At 44.4% G+C, this 16,531-nt stretch overlaps 1 protein-coding gene across 1 annotated transcript in view; it reads right to left on the reverse strand.

Annotated features, from left to right (window-relative positions):
• Positions 1-16,531, reverse strand: part of Kcnu1 (potassium calcium-activated channel subfamily U member 1) — an 80,227-nt gene that overhangs the window by 18,251 nt on the left and 45,445 nt on the right. Inside the window, 3 exon segments of the mRNA XM_032919343.1 lie at positions 2,127-2,351; positions 4,795-4,891; positions 11,878-11,989. Of these exon segments, the coding sequence (XP_032775234.1) occupies positions 2,127-2,351; positions 4,795-4,891; positions 11,878-11,989 (434 nt within the window).

Raw genomic sequence — 16,531 nt, forward strand, 5'->3', positions numbered from 1 at the left:
GCTTGGCCTGCTATCTTACAGTGCTCAGGGCCACCAGTCCAGAGGTGGGACCATCCAAAGTGGCCTTCCCACATCAATCACCAACCATGAAAATATACCACAGGCTTTTTTTCTGGTGGAGGGCATTTTCTCATTTAAGGTTCCCTCTTCCCAAATGATTGCAGCTTGTGTTAAGCTGACATAAAACTAGCCAGCACAACTGACCCCTTGTCAGCTCGACACACAGACACGTTGCTTATTGATTCATACCGTTCCTTTCTTGTTCACCCTCCAAAATTCATATATCGCAATATAAAACATGAATGATTTTTAAAAGTCGCCCAGTCTTTAAAAATTCAGTCCCTTTAAAACATCCCTAGTCCCTGTCCATACTCGAAACCTCTGCAAAATATCCAAAATCTCTTATCCGTGAGTCCTATATAATAAAATGTAAATACTCTCTTACTCCAAGAAGAATCAGAACATAGAATCGAGTCAAATCGAAACGAAGCCCAACCCTGTATAATTCAGACTTCTGGAATGATCACACAGGCTCCAAGGGGCTTGGGACAGAACACAGGACTCGCCTCATGGGTTCAGGCCAGCTCCACTCTAATGCTGCTCCTGTACCTGGTGGTTGTCCTAGGCAATGGAATTTCCCATCTAGGAATGTCCTGCTGCAACTGGGTTGTACTCTCACCAATAGCCCTCTGAGGCTCTCTTCAGGGACTCTAACATGCTATATGGTGCTAAGCCTCAGCTTCTCTCTATGATTCCTTCAATCCCAAGACTGAGGCTGCATCTTCACCTCTACTGGCCTCTCACAACGACAGTCTCCACAACCCCTTCCAAACCGGTGCTATGAAAGAGAATCTTACACCTTGCCAAGTTCAAATGCCTGCATAAGGTGTAGCCTTGGCCTCCTCAGAACCACAGCTTCTATGTGCTGAGCCCAAGGAGATGATCCCACACTCACGACCCTCAACGATGCTGGTCTCTTTGCAATCACCACCTGTTTCTCAGCTCCAGTGCGCCAGGATCAGCTGACCCAGTAAAGCAAACATTTCAGCGTAGTGGTTCTGGTCTCTTCCTAACCACTGCCAATTCTAGAACCCTAGTCACCAGAACCACAGGTTCTTAAAACACCAAGTATCAAATAGCGCCAAAAGAGTCTTTAATGGACTCTCCAAACTCCTTCTGAGACTCCACAAGCCTCCATCGGCTATACTCCTCCCAATGACATCTTCAAAGTTCCAACAACGTCCATTAAGCTTTGAACACTCAATGGCTTCTTGGCTCAAAGTTCCAAGGTCTTTCCACAGCCCTCTCCCAAATATGGTCAGATCCATCACAGCAATACCATGCACATTGATCATTGTGTCTAACATTGACCATCCCAGACACTAAATGAAGCTGCAGAGACTTCTGGGTACCTTCTCTCCTATTGTGCAGAATGAAGCCAGGAGGAACAGGGAGCTTTATGGTGGTTTCTTTTAAAACAAAACAAAACAAAACAAAATCCAACATGTAAGAAATATGGCTTTCTAGAGAGCCATATTTCTTACATGTTGCCAGCATTATTTCATTCAAGATTAAAATGCATTTCATAGTGTATATTATGATTTTTTTTCATCCGAGGAAATGGTGGCATGGCTTTGCATACAAACCTCTGAAAGCAAAATTAAAAAAAAGTAATAATAATAATAATAATAATAATAATAATAATAAAATAAAATAAATAGAAAATCGACAAAACACTACACACTCGCTCCGTGTTCTGTCTTGGCTCATTCTTCTGCTTCTGGAACAGAATGCCAGACTGAGTAATTTACAAAGAAAAGAAACTGATTTCTCATAATTGTGCAGTCTAGGAAATCCAAGATGGTAGGACCAATCGTACTGCATCATAGTGTGGTGGGGAGACCACATGGCACAGAGGACAGAGCATGAGGCCAACCGCCCCTCGTGTCAGGAACCCACTCCCTGAGCAGCTAGCCCCGTCCTCAGGGAACAGCATCACCACATCCATGGGAGCAGAGTCCTCAAACCCAGTCACCTCCTTTAGGGCCCACCTCTCAGCACATATAACTGTAAACTACAAATATTATTCCTATTATTAATAATGGTAGTACTCACGTGATACTTACAGGCATAATGTGTATCTTGGGAAAGTTCCGGAGAAACCGCCATTCTCTCTGGAAGTATTCAAGGGACCCAATGAAAACAATGTCCTTTAGCTCCTGCCGGGTGTAGTTGCTGGCTCTCAGGGGCATCACGAAATTCCGGAGCCCCATCAGGGAAGAGTGGGCGTCTCCAAACACGCATGCCACTATGTGGTTCTGAAACTCGTGTGTTGCCTTGTCAGATCGTTTCTGAGGATACGCAAGCCGGAGTCAGGTAAATTTTACCATCAAGGTAAGAGTTCCTCGATGAGTCCCACCTCTTTCCCACCCTAACACTCTAGATGCCTCCAGAGCAGAACTTTCATAGACTAATAGAATCTTTCAACTGCTTATAAAGAATGTATAAAGAATGATACTTATATATAACTGGTGCAGTATATATCAACCGCACTGGTTACATGTAAGTGTCATTTATATATATACGTATATATATGTGTATGTGTATATGTATGTACATGTATATGTATGTATATGTATATATGTATGTATCATACAAATATATATACACATATATATCATATAATGTAGTATATGATTAAATAAAAAAAAAAACCCAGAGACTTCCAAGTATCATTGTTAAATTTATCTCTTCAAGAGGACCCAGGAGATTGCATTAAACTGTACATCAATATTACATTGTAATATTCAATGGGTTCTCATAGTGAAATTTCCTTTTGTATCAAGAATGGTTGGCTCCCGGTAAGTTCATATGACTACATCTAATATACCGAACTGATTTGATAAATTCTTTACCAAAGTCAAGGGAATTCATCACGAAGTTAAAACCACTCAATGTTCTTCTGATGTTTGGTTCCCAGCACCCACCTTGGGTGGCTCACAACTGCCTGTAACTCCAGATCCAGGGGATCTGATGCCCTCCTTTGGCCTCACATGTGGAAGATGCATGCACACACAAACACACATGCACACACAAACACATACGCACACACAGAAAGACGCTGAGTCAGAGAGATGTGCACGCACGCACATGTGTTACACAGACACACACACATGTGTGTGCTTAAAAAAATCATATTTTAAAACTTCATTTGAGGGGCTGGGGATTTAGCTCAGTGGTAGAGCGCTTACCTAGGAAGCGCAAGGCCCTGGGTTCGGTCCCCAGCTCCGAAAAAAAGAACCAAAAAAAAAAAACAAAAAAAAAAACTTCATTTGATCCTAAACATTTAATTTATTTCATGCTGTTATCAATAATCGAGCTTTCTATATCTCTAAATTGGAAACAAAACAACATGGAAGAGACACGTTTAGATTAAGATTTCCCCATAGAGACACATAAAAACTACAAAGTTATTGAAGACGTAGAGGGATTTCTTTCAGAGAGCAGGCAACTCTTCTGACAGTGGGAAGTGACAGACAGCTTGGTGACAGTGTAGCGGGAGGGAAGTTTGTATTCTGCCTGTCTTAGCTGTGTGAGCAAACCAACCCTTTCAACTTTCACGGCCTTCAAGATCTTCGTTTGTTCAAAGTATAGCACTGTTCACCGGGTGTTAGACAACCTCGATTTTTATTAAACTCCCAGATTGGGTATCTGTTTGCTTATTTAAAATATTTTATTAAGGCATTTTATGATTTTATATGTGTGTGTGTGTGTGTGTGTGTGTGTGTATGTACATTGCCTACATGTATGACTGCACTACATGTGTGTATTTTGCCCACAGGCCAGAAGAAGGTATTGAATCGCCTGGAACTGGAGTTATGGATGGCTGTGAGACATTAGATGGCTCCTGGGAACCCAACATGGGTACTTGAGCAGCCAGTGCTCTTGGCTGCTGAGCCATTGCTCTAATGCTCGTGTGTGCGTGTGTGTGTGTGTGTGTGTGTGTGTGTGTGTGTGTGTGTATGTGTGTTTGTGTGTGTGTACACGTGCGTGCACCTGCGTGCTTGCATGTGTGCATTCGTGTTTTGAAATTGCATCTCACAGGTAGCCTTGGCTGGCCTAGAACTCATTATACAGATCGAGCTGGTCTCCATCTCAGAGGTCCCACCCCACCCCACCCCTGCCCCCACCCCCGCCCCCATCCCTTCTACAAGATGGTGGCACTGAACCGCTGGAACGGTGTGTGTACTCGAGCACTTTTGAAAGCCAAGGAAATAGTTATAATTATTAGATAGTCATGGATGGGAAGATTACCTGCTTGAGAGCATAACTACATGGACAAGGCTTGGGGTCAGGGGTCAGGGGTCGGGGAGGGCTCAGGGGCTCAGGGTAGGCAGTATTTAACAGGTTTTTTTGTTTGTTTTGTTTTGTTTTTTTAGTTACTGTGTTAAGTTGTAAATATGTAAATTGTAGTAAATAACGTTTATCTGGTACCTTTTGATTTGCTAGGTTCCAGGAAAGCATTGTGGGAAGTAGTTTTTTCAGCTAAACAGACCTCTTAGGCAAAGCGACATGCATTTTAATCCCAGCTCACTACCCAGTCTTTGTGTCAGGCCACATGGCTCAGGGTCTGTGAGGTGTGTGGCCAATATATCTTTCCTTCCAAATTCATGGTTTACCAAAGAGCTGGGCGCTCCTTATGATTCACAGGTCATTCTCCACCCCACCCACCCCACCCCCACCTCTGCCCCTGAACAATTTCAGTCGCTGGGACTCTGAGGCGTGGTGACCTACCAGAACCACCTTGTCCAAGGGCATTGATCTACACCAGTGAAACATGCCGCTGCTGTCTAGCATGTCCGAATCGTCTGCTGTGTCAATCGGCATGTTCCTGAGCAGAGAGAGTGGAGAGAAAGTTCAGGGATCTAGGGTGACAATGCTAAGGTCAGAGCCACAGTTCATCGGCCAGATCCAGTCACATGGTTCCTTCTAACATTAAGGGAGCTGGAGGGCATATTGGTGTCTTTCCAGTGAGACACGGCCACCCTCATGGAGAGCTCAAAAGCAACACCCCACGAGCAAACTTGAGACGTGGGACCACAGGTAAGACCAACTTTTCTGCCCCAAGTGACCTGCCTGGTGAACTCAGGACACAGGCCCACAGGAACAGCTGAAGACCAGTAGACAGGAAAAACTAGACGCCCAAAAGCAGAACACTCTGTTCCCATAACTGGCTGAAAGAAAACAGGAAAACAGGTCTACAGCACTCCTGACACACAGGCCTATAGGACAGTCTAGCCACTGTCAGAAATAGCAGAACAAAGTAACACCAGAGACATCCTGATGGCGAGAGGCAAGCGCAGGAACCCAAGCAACAGAAACCAAGACTACATGGCATCATCGGAGCCCAATTCTCCCACCAAAGCAAACACTGAATATCCAAACACACAAGAAAAGCAAGATCTAGATTTAAAATCATATTTGATCATGATGCTGGAGGACTTCAAGAAAGACATGAAGAACTCCCTTAGAGAAACGTAGGAAAACATAAATAAACAAGTAGAAGCCTATAGGAACCACAAAAATCCCTGGAAGAATTCCAGGAAAACACAATCAAACAGTTGAAGGAATTAAAAATGGAAATAGAAGCAAGGAAGAAAGCACACAGGGAAACAACCCTGGATATAGAAAACCAAAGGAAGAGACAAGGAACCGTAGATACAAGCATCACCAACAGAATACAAGAGATAGAAGAGAGAATCTCAGGAGCAGAAGATTCCATAGAAATCATCAACACAACTGTCAAAGATAATGTAAAACGGAAAAAGCTACTGGTCCAAAACATACAGGACATCCAGGACTCAATGAGAAGATCAAACCTAAGGATAATAGGTATAGAAGAGAGTGAAGACTCCCAGCTCAAAGGACCAGTAAATATCTTCAACAAAATCATAGAAGAAAACTTCCCTAACCTAAAGAAAGAGATGCCCATAAACATACAAAGAAGCCTACAGAACTCCAAATAGATTGGACCAGAAAAGAAACTCCTCCCGTCACATAATAGTCAAAACACCAAATGCACAAAATAAAGAAAGAATATTAAAAGCAGTAAGGGAAAAAGGTCAAGTAACATATAAAGACAGACCTATCAGAATCACACCAGACTTCTCGCCAGAGACTATGAAAGCCAGAAGATCCTGGACAGATGTCATACAGACCCTAAGAGAGCACAAATGCCAGCCCAGGTTACTGTATCCTGCAAAACTCTCAATTAACATAGATAGAGAAACCAAGATATTCCATGACAAAACCAAATTTACACAATATCTTTCTACAAATCCAGCACTACAAAGGATACTAAAGGGTTGGGGATTTAGCTCAGGGGGAGGGCGTTTGCCAAGGAAGCGAAAGGCCCAGGGTTCGGGCCCCAGCAATGAAAAAAAAAAAAAACCAAAAAAAAAAAAAAAGGATACTAAATGGTAAAGCCCAACATAAGGAGGCAAGCTACACCCTAGAAAAAGCAAGAAACTAATTGTCTTGGCAACAAAACAAGGAGAAGAAAAGCACACAAACATAACCTCACATCCAAATATGAATATAACAGGAAACAATGATCACTATTCCTTAATATCTCTCAACATCAGTGGTCTCAACTCCCCAATAAAAAGACATAGATTAACAAACTGGATATGCAATGAGGACCCTGCATTCTGCTGCCTACAGGAAACACACCTCAGAGACAAAGACAGATACTACCTCAGAGTGAAAGGCTGGAAAACAACTTTCCAAGCAAATGGTCAGAAGAAGGAAGCTGGAGTAGCCATTCTAATATCAGATAAAATCAATTTTCAACTAAAAGTCATCAAAAAAGATAAGGAAGGACACTTCATATTCATCAAAGGAAAAATCCACCAAGATGAACTTCCAGTGAGACACAACTTGACAACCCAAAAGTACAAACAGAACATTTCCATCTCTGCTGGGGACTTTGAAGACCTTTTCCTGTGTTTTATGGTTGAAACTAATAACGTGTAAAGCTTCAACTTAAGGCTCAGGTAGAGGATGCTCTTGCTTGAAATACCCAACTCTCATTCCCTCCCATATAGGGACTGGTGGGACACAGCAAATTAGGTCCAGAGAAATGTGAGAGGCAAGATCTGAGGTAGAGAGACCCAACCCTGTAGGTGTTTGCACTGCTGGGACCACAGTCAACGCTGAATTCAGTGGCCAGAATGGAGAACAGAGCAGAGCCATGATCACAGAGCCAGGAGAAGCATATGGGTCAGCAAAGTTCATCACCCTACCCTCCAACCCCCAGCAGCTCTCTAGTGGCCAGGATCATGGGAAGAGCACAGCCGTGATGCAGCAGACACAGAACCCAACAGGCAGGGAGAAGAGTGAGTTATAACAGAAAAGGGCCTCAGGACCTTGATGTCGTGATTGGCCATGCTGGTACTCTCCGCACCCCCACCATTCCCAGCTAAGCAGAAATGCAGAAGTAGCAGGGAGAAGGCTGAGTATGGTGGAGGCTGAACCCCATCACTGGTGAGGAGAGTGGAAGCAATATCAGAAAAGGGGGCCAGGAGCGTGACCCTGTGAGATCAGGCAATGCTCACCACCTCCCCACCCCACCACTTCCAGGATGAACAATGAACCAGGACCGAGGGAAGAACACGGGGACACAGGATGAGCCACATAGACTGTGCAAACTGCAGCAGAAGTGGAACATGTCTCTCCAAGAGATCTAAAGACAGGGTTGGTATTCATACCTTGCTTTAAAACTTATCAACAGAAATGAACTAAATATCAACTTTAAAGATATCTGTCCTCTTCCAGGCACAGTAGTTCATACCTTTAATCCCGGGATGGGAGGCAGAAGCAGGGGCATTTCTGTGAGTTTGAGACCACCATGGTCTACACAGTAAGACTTTGTTTCAAAACAAAACAAAATAAAAACAAAACAAACAAACGAACAAAACAGATATGGGTCTCCTGGATCTGTCTGGAGCAGAGAGTGAAATACTTTTGGGAGCACCAGCCTGATTCAGGATAGATGGATAAGGACACCTCAAGCAATCGTCTTCTGGCGTTTGTGCCTTGGACCATTTCCTTGTTCATCACACAGAATAGGAAAATGAAGGGCAAAAGATACCCCACCCAGCTCACCACCATACAGCCCAGCACCGGTGGAGCGGAAGACACTGAGAGGCCCGTGCCCCACTGAGATGAACAAGGAAGTGGTGGGTGGGAGAGAATGAGAGGCAAATCCATGCGTGCACAGTGAATAGAGGGTGCTGAGGAAAAACAGCCCGATAAGAGCAGCCTACACAGCCGCCCAAGGCCATGGTGAGGTCACTGGCCTGGGCTGCTCCTGGCGGCCATATTGATGTTGGAGCGCTGTACAGAGCTAATCCCACCCTGCGCCTGGGCTGCCTGGGAGAGCTAGCCCCACTCCTCGCTGGCTGCACTTGGAGAGCAAGCCCTTCACCTTACCTGGGCAGTATGTAGAGCAGGACCTGGTGGCACGGGCGGGGCTGTGTGGTTGGGGGAGCCAGACCCGAGGGCTTGAGCACAGGAGGGCAAGCGAGCCTGAGAGTGACCCCAGACCTCAAAGGCTATGCAGTGGTGTGAGCATAACAGAGATTAGCTCCTCCTTCCCCTGAACCTCGCTACCTGCAGCAGGCAGGAGAGCCTGCCCCACCTCTTGCCTGGGCAAAGTGGGAGAGCTGGCCCTAGCAGTGTGGATGCAGAAGAGTTGGCTGACTGAGCAAAACAGCTACTACCCAGGCCTAGAGCCAGGCCCACCCCAACATCCATCCCATTGATGAACTGCTGAAGTGTGTGAAGAATTAAAGCTGCAGGGTCTCCAGGACACAGGGCAACAACAGGCTATCGAAGAAAAGCCCGGGTGAGGATCCAGTACTGATAGCGTAACAGAAGCCAGATGCTTCAAAACAGACCAATGACTCACTGCAATGAGCGTTGCAATAAAGCTGTTTGCTTGTAGTGTACTTCCTACACCCAGAAGCCATCGGGCACAATGCCCACTTAACACAGAACTCAACAAACACCTATTTAGCAACTATCTTTAAAGAGTAAAATACCCACATCCTCCTGTTTGGCTGTTGGAAACAGTGGGGCCAAACCCGAATACCTGAGCCACCAGGACACCTTTCCTTTATCTAATCCCTGGTCCTTCCCCACTGACGACAGCATCCGTCATTTCAGAAAAGGCTAAAAGAGAAGGCAAGAAAGTTCTCACAGCTTTGCATTTCTCTCTGAAGACGGCACGTTTGGTATCTGAGACCTATGAAGCCAGCCCCACCTTTAATCTTGGGTCTCACAGCGTGCGTACTATGACAGAAGCTACAACCAAAGGAATCGTTTTGAGATAACCAATTTCATTCACTTTAGCTAAATATTCAGAAATCAGATTATCGGGTCACGCGTATATTTTGTTCTCGAAAGACTTTCATATTGTTTTATATAGAGGTTATAGGAGTGACGTTCTTAATATACTTAATGTCGTGCAATCGTTTAAAAATCTAACACATTGGGCATATAATATGTCATCGTCAGTTTATGTTCAGTTGATAACACAGTATTTACCATTAGGTGATCTCAATTCTTAATCGTTACAAAGATCTTCCTGGGGGTTGGGGATTTGGCTCGGTGGTAGAGCGCTCGCCTAGGAAGCGCAAGGTCCTGGGTTCGATCCCAGCCCCGAAAAAAAAAAAAGAAAAAAAAAAAAAAAAAAGATCTTCCTAGATGATTATTCTCGATGAGCTGAAATGTTGCCTACATATTATATTACAGAGTTAATTTCATTCCAATTAGGAATGATAAACCTTTTAGATTGACCTGCTGTCCTGGCTGGTTGTGTGTGTCAACTCGACAAAAGCTGAAGTCATCACAGAGAAAGGAGCCTCCCTTGAGGAAATGCCTCCATGAGACCCAGCTGTAAGGCATTTTCTCAACTAGTGATCAAGGGTGGGAGGGCCCATTATGGGTGGTGCCATCCCTAGGCTGGTGGTCTTGAGTTCTATAAGAAAGCAAGCTGAGGGGTTGGGGATTTAGCTCAGTGGTAGAGCGCTTGCCTAGGAAGCGCAAGGCCCTGGGTTCGATCCCCAGCTCCAAAAAAGAGAACCAAAAAAAAAAAAAAAAGCAAGCTGAACAAACTAGGGGAAGCAAGCCAGTAAGCAGCATCCCTCCATGGCCTCTGCATCAGCTCCTGCTTCCTGACCTGCTTGAGTTCCAGTCCTGACTTCCTTTGGTAATGAACACCAATGTGGAAGTGTAAGCTGAATAAACCCTTTCCTCCCCAACTCGCTTCGTGGTCGTGATGTTTGTGCAGGAATAGAAACCCTGACTAAGGCACCTGCTTTTTAAAAGCAACTAAACGAGTCTTCCTCCATCTTGCTTTTGCTATGGTCTGACCTCCCCCCACCCCCGCTCGCCCCAGCACAGCTGTAGCCATTTTGTTCCAGGCCTGACAGCTGTTACATACGGTTGCTGTAACATGCCTGCCAAGTCATGGACACAGAAAAAATAACTTGATTCAGACCAGAGTCATGCTGGCCACATACCCTATTTGTTCTGTATGTTCTAAATGTTCTGTATGAGGTTTGCTAATCTTAAATTCCACAAAGCTTTACATAGGACCCATCAAATCAAAGGACGATAAGAACTGCTATGTCTGAAACAGCTTGAGTCAGAGCTGACCACTGGGCAACCCTTCCTGTACCTACATATGAGCTCACTGCAGTCTTTGCGGCTGACACTGAAGAATGCTACTAATAAACCAAAAAGCTATGATTATAACACTCACTCTCTGTTATCTCAATTCTGAAATTCCCATGCCCTCCCCCTTACTCAGGATCAATCAGCTTAAAGCTTAGCTGATAATACTTTGCCTAGGAAGCCAATTGCTCCCCTCCTTGCTCTTTAAACCTTTGAACCTGTTTTTGTTGTTGTTGTTGTTGTTGTTTGTTTGTTTTTCCTATAAAAAAGTCTACCCTGAGAGCAATTAGGCTTCCAAGTCCTTTTTGCAGTAAGGAACATTCAGCATTTTTTTTTTCTTTTTTTCGGAGCTGGGGACCGAACCCAGGGCCTTGCACTTGCTAGGCAAGCGCTCTACCACTGAGCTAAATCCCCAACCAAGGAACATTCAGTATTAAGATGTGCGTTCAACAAACTAATCTTGCTAGTCTGAGATCAGTGTTTGTATGGTTTGAGTGGCGATTCCTGAACCCCGACACTTTCTGGTTAATAAATTTTTTTCTATGCTCTTGAGACAAGGGTATCGTGCAGGCTGACCTCAGACACACTGTGTTGACAAGACTAACCTTGGATTCCCGGTCTTCCCAAATGCTAGGATTACAAGCAAATGCCAAGATGTCCAGTTCTATGTGGTGCTAGAAATCAAGCTCAGGGTTTTGCCCTAGGGCAACCCTAGTGGCTTAGCCACAGGAACACCTTCAGGCAGTGATTTAAATACAGGGATGGAGAGAAAAGGGAGCAGAGGACGGGGGATTCTTTGGGCCCACCTTGCAGGTTTAAAAACTTAGGCAATCTCTTTATCCATTTGATAACAAACATGCTAATTGGGAATAACTAAAAATTAGCTCTAACTTTCATTACAGAGTACCTGACAGATTGACCTGAAAGAAAGTTGGGTGGCCAACGTTGAATTATTACTGGCCCAGAGATCTGAGCAATGGTAGGAAAAACGTATATAAGACTGGACTGAAGCTGAGATGGGATTTCTTTGTAAACAGCCACTTCATTGGTCTGTGGAGGAACTAAGAAAGCAAGTGTTTTAATCCAAGTGGAGCTGGTATCGCCGAGTGGCACAACATTATATCCTGGGGTCCTTACCTGGTTGTTAAAATGGTGACTGAGCTCGTCTGTTCTCTTGAAATAGAAGTGTGAATTTCTGCAGTGGGGGCGAATTCGTTCAAGCTGCTTTGCATCACCATGATGGTTGGCGCTGCAAGAACACAGCGACCTCAGTGAGTGGGCACGTCACCGGGCACATCATCTGTCACCTCTGTCCTGGGGACTTTTTAACTGTTCTCCATGGACTGAGTCATTTATAGGCACCTGCCTAGGAAGACTCTGGGAATCCCTAGCTAGTCTGAAAAGGATACATTATAGCCAAGTCTTTGGTTTCCATCTAGAGCAGTGGTTCTCAATCTTCCTAAGACTGGGCAGGACCCTTTTCCTCATGTTGTGGTGACCCCTCCCCCAAACAAAATTATTTTTATTGCTACAGCATGACTGTAATTTTGCTACTGTTATGAATCATAATGTAAACATCTGATGCACAGTTTGTCTTAGGCGACCCCTGTGAAAGGGGTTGTTCAACTTCCAAAGGGGTCACAACCCACAGGTTGAGGGTCACTGCTCTGTAGTCTCAGACTGCACAGGCTGCAAATCCACCTGGCACGGGAGAGTAAATATCTCTGAGTTATTCCTGCACCTTAGTATCTTTTCCAAGGGGCAGAGTCTGGAGTTACCTTAGAACTCACAAAGCTTAACTACACAAGCCCTCCTCCTTCCTGCCCTCACTGGCCAGGCTCTGACTCACTGTGGTCAGGCATCACCTTTTGAGGACCCTTTGATGACCTAGTTAAGCTTTTTGTTTTATTTTGTTTGTTTTGTTTTATTTTTCAAGACAGGATTTCTTTGTGCAGTCCTGACTGCCCTGGAACTAGCTCTGTAGACCAGGCTGTACTAAAACTCACAGAGACCTGCCTGCCTCTGCGTCCCAAGGGCTGGGATCAAAGGCATGTGGGGTCACCTCCAGGCTTAATTTAGACTTTTGAAGAGTCTTGGTCTTTTGAGGATATGTCTCAAACTGCTTGGGAATTCCCACATATTGAAGTGATAATTAAAAAAAAAAAACCTAATAATTTGGGCTGGAGAGATGGCTCAGAGGTTAAGAGAACTGACTGCTCTTCCAGGGGTCCTGAGTTCAATTCCCAGCATCCACATGGTGGCTCACATCCATCTGTAATGGAATCCAATGGCCTCTGCTGGTGTGTCTGAAGACAGCTACAGTGTACTCATATAAATAAAATAAATCTTAAAAAAAAAAACTAATAGTTTTCTCTTCTGCAAAAAAAAAAATGAGAAGGAATACACCATGACTTTTAAGGATGTTCATGAGAGTAAATACAAGAATATTTGAAATCAGTAGACTAAATGAACAACATGGAGATGCTAAAAGATGGGGCAAGGAACACAGGAGACACATTTTTTTTCCTGCACCCATATTCTGCTAATCAGTCATGCTAATCTCCTCTTGAAACTCTGTTCAACTTTATTAGTTTATGTTATTTATCTCTCCATCCATCCATCTGTCTGTCTGTCTGCCTTTCTATGGCTGACAGTGTACAAGTAATTATTTTCGCATATTTCGGGACAGAAGAGAGGAATGGCTTCCTGCTCTCAAAGTAAACCATTAATATCGTGTCACAGTTTACTAGGGTTTTCCAGTGGTTTTAAGGAAGATTTCTATATAAACCATGGTGGTGGTCTGAATAAAAATGGCCCCCATGGACATAGATTCGGATGTGTGGTCACCAGGGAGGGGAGGGGAGGCTTGCTGGATCAAGTGTGACTTTGTTGGAGGAAATGCGTCACTGGGGTGGGCTTTGAGGTTTCAGATGCTCAAGCCAGGCCCAGTGTCTCTCTCTTCTTGCTGCCTGCGGATCCAGATGTAGAACTCTCAGTTCCCTCTTCAGCACCAACCGTGTCCTCCTGCGTGCCGCCATGCTTCCTGCCATGTAAGCCAACTCACTAACTGGCTGACTATTGTCCTTTATAAGAGTTGCCTTGGTCATGGTGCCTGTTCACAGCAGTAAACCCCTAACTAAGGCAACACCGAAAAAGGAGGGCGCGGAAAATAGATATGAGACCAGTGAAGGTTGAAAGAAATTAAAGTCCTACCATTAGGGCCAACATTTTAGTGTCTTTCTTTTCTTTGTTGAGGAATCACTTTTTCAAAGGTTTCCAAAGAGGAAAATGGAGTTTCCTAAAAACACATGCATAATGCTTAAGATTTGCATCTTAACATGACCTAGACTAACCTAGGAGACAAGGTTGAAGACGTAGATGCTGTGAGCATTGTATAGATTAGGATGCCTGAGTTGGGAAGACCCATTCTTAACTGTAGGTGGCCCGATGCTAGGGACAGGGCTGGGGACTGATTAAAAAGACATCAAGCGGGGTTGGGGATTTAGCTCAGTGGTAGAGCGCTTGCCTAGGAAGCGCAAGGCCCTGGGTTCGGTCCCCAGCTCGAAAAAAAACCAAAAAAAAAAAAAAAAAAAAAAAAAAAAAGACATCAAGCTCATCGTTAGCATTCACCACCTCTCTGTTTCCTCACTATGAACATGTAGCCAGCTGCCTCACCATTCCCACAGCTAGGATTTACTCACCACAATGAACTGTATCCTTGAATGGGGACCCAAGGTAAGTCCGTCCTTCCTTCCTTCCTTCCTTCCTTCCTTCCTTCCTTCCTTCCTTCCTCCCTCCCTCCTTCCTCCTTCCCTTAAGTTGCTTTGCCACAGAAGTAAATTAACTAACAGGGAAAAATGGTACCAAGAAGTAGAGTTGTTGGTGGGGAAGAACTCGTTATGTATTTTTTAGGCCTATGGAATGGGTTTGGGGGAATAATGTGGAAGATATTTGAATTTGGGTTGGAAGAGCCCAGAATACTGCAAATAGAGCTTAGTGGGAACTTCTGGTGGGAGACTGGAAGTCAGGAGTGCAGAGACAGGTGAACGGTTAGGCCTGAATCATGTTTCAGAGGGAGCGAGGGCTTTATGAGAGACCAAAACAAGAGCCGGTCCTGTGATGTTCTGGCAAAGAATCCAGCTGCATTCTCAGCCTGTGTCCTGCAAACTTGAGAGAGGTTGCCTTTAAAGCAGTGAATGAATTTGTTTGGCAGAAGAAATGTCAAGAAGAGAGAGCACTCAGACTGTGTGACAGTTACTGCTCAGTGCTCCAGCCTAGGTCCAGTAAGAAAGAGCAGAAGTAGAACAGAACAATATTAAAGATGAGTGTTTTACCAACCAAAAGAGCTCCAGAAAGTTTAAGGTTGCAGCCAGGGTACATGCTGGAAAGGTTGTAACGGCTGGAGAGAAACCTCTGCTCTGCACTGAGATGACAGGCAAGAACCCAGAAGATAAAGTCCCATTCGTCAAAGGCTCCAGAATATAAAAACGCCATTTCATTTGAAAGAGCAGATGGTCTTAGCCGGGACCACTTAACCAGCGTCCCACTGTGGGGATGCCCTGGTGCTGCAAATCAACTGGCCAGCACAGGAAGCTGATGCATCTGTGGTCATTTGGTTGGCCCTGATTCTGTAGGCAGGAAAGATCCAACATTGAGAAAATCCTGGAGTCTTTGCCAAGTGGTTGCAGAGAGCCTACCCTGAAAGCCACTGTGTGTTTTTGAGATATCCAAAAATACCCACTGCTGTCACCATGGCTTGGGAATCTCCCATGGAGACTTCCTGGAACCCAGTTACATATCCTTCGAGTTTCTTTTGTTACGTGTTCATAAATTGATTTCGTCTGAGGCTGTATCTGTCCTTTTGCCTACTGGCCATCTGGTAAATGTGTTCATGAAGATTTTAAACATCCTAAGACAGATCTAAATAACAAAACTCATGGCCCTTTCATTTATACATTGTCTAAAAGTTATTGATCCCTGTTGTTAATATATGCCTACTTTAAGATGTATGTACGTAGGGGTTGGGGATTTAGCTCAGTGGTAAGGCCCTGGGTTTGGTCCCCAGCTCCGAAAGAAAAAAAAGAAAAGAAAAAAAAAAAGAAAGAAAAGAGATGTACGTACGTGTATGTAGGCATGTATGCATATATAAACATTTTAAGATAAATTCTGACCACTAAAAACAAGTTTTCAAGATACATTTTTTTTTACTGCTAAATTTGAGCTGTTCTTTTTTCAAGGTCTTTTATGTTTTCAAGCCAAGATAAGATACAATATAAAGTGGGGGATGGGAATGATTGTTGGGAAGAGAGAGATCAGGAGGCTGGAGAGATGGCCCTTTGGTTAAGTGCACTGGCCACTTGTCTTAGGGTTTAAGAGACAACATGACCATAGCAATTCTTTTTGTTTTTTTTAATTTTCTTAAAGAGTTATTAATTTATTATATATAAGTACACTGTCGCTGTCTTCAGACACACCAGAAGAGGGCATCAGATCTCATTACAGATGGTTGTGAGCCACCATGTGGTTGCTGGGATTTGAACTCAGGACCTCTGGAAGAGCAGTCAGTGCTCCCAACCGCTGAGCCATCTCTCCAGCCCCCGGAGATTCTTTTAAAGGACAACATTTAGTTGGGGTTAGCTTACAGTTCAGAGGTTTAGTCCATTATTGTCAAGTCAGGAAGCATGGCAGCATGCAGGCAGACGTGGTATGAGAGGAGCTGAGAGTTCTACATCTTGATCTGCAGACAGCAGAACACTGTGTTCCTCCCTGGGCAGAACTTGAGTGTCGACCT

This window comes from Rattus rattus, chromosome 13, assembly GCF_011064425.1.
Source record: "Rattus rattus isolate New Zealand chromosome 13, Rrattus_CSIRO_v1, whole genome shotgun sequence".
NCBI classification, from domain to species: Eukaryota; Metazoa; Chordata; class Mammalia; order Rodentia; family Muridae; genus Rattus; species Rattus rattus.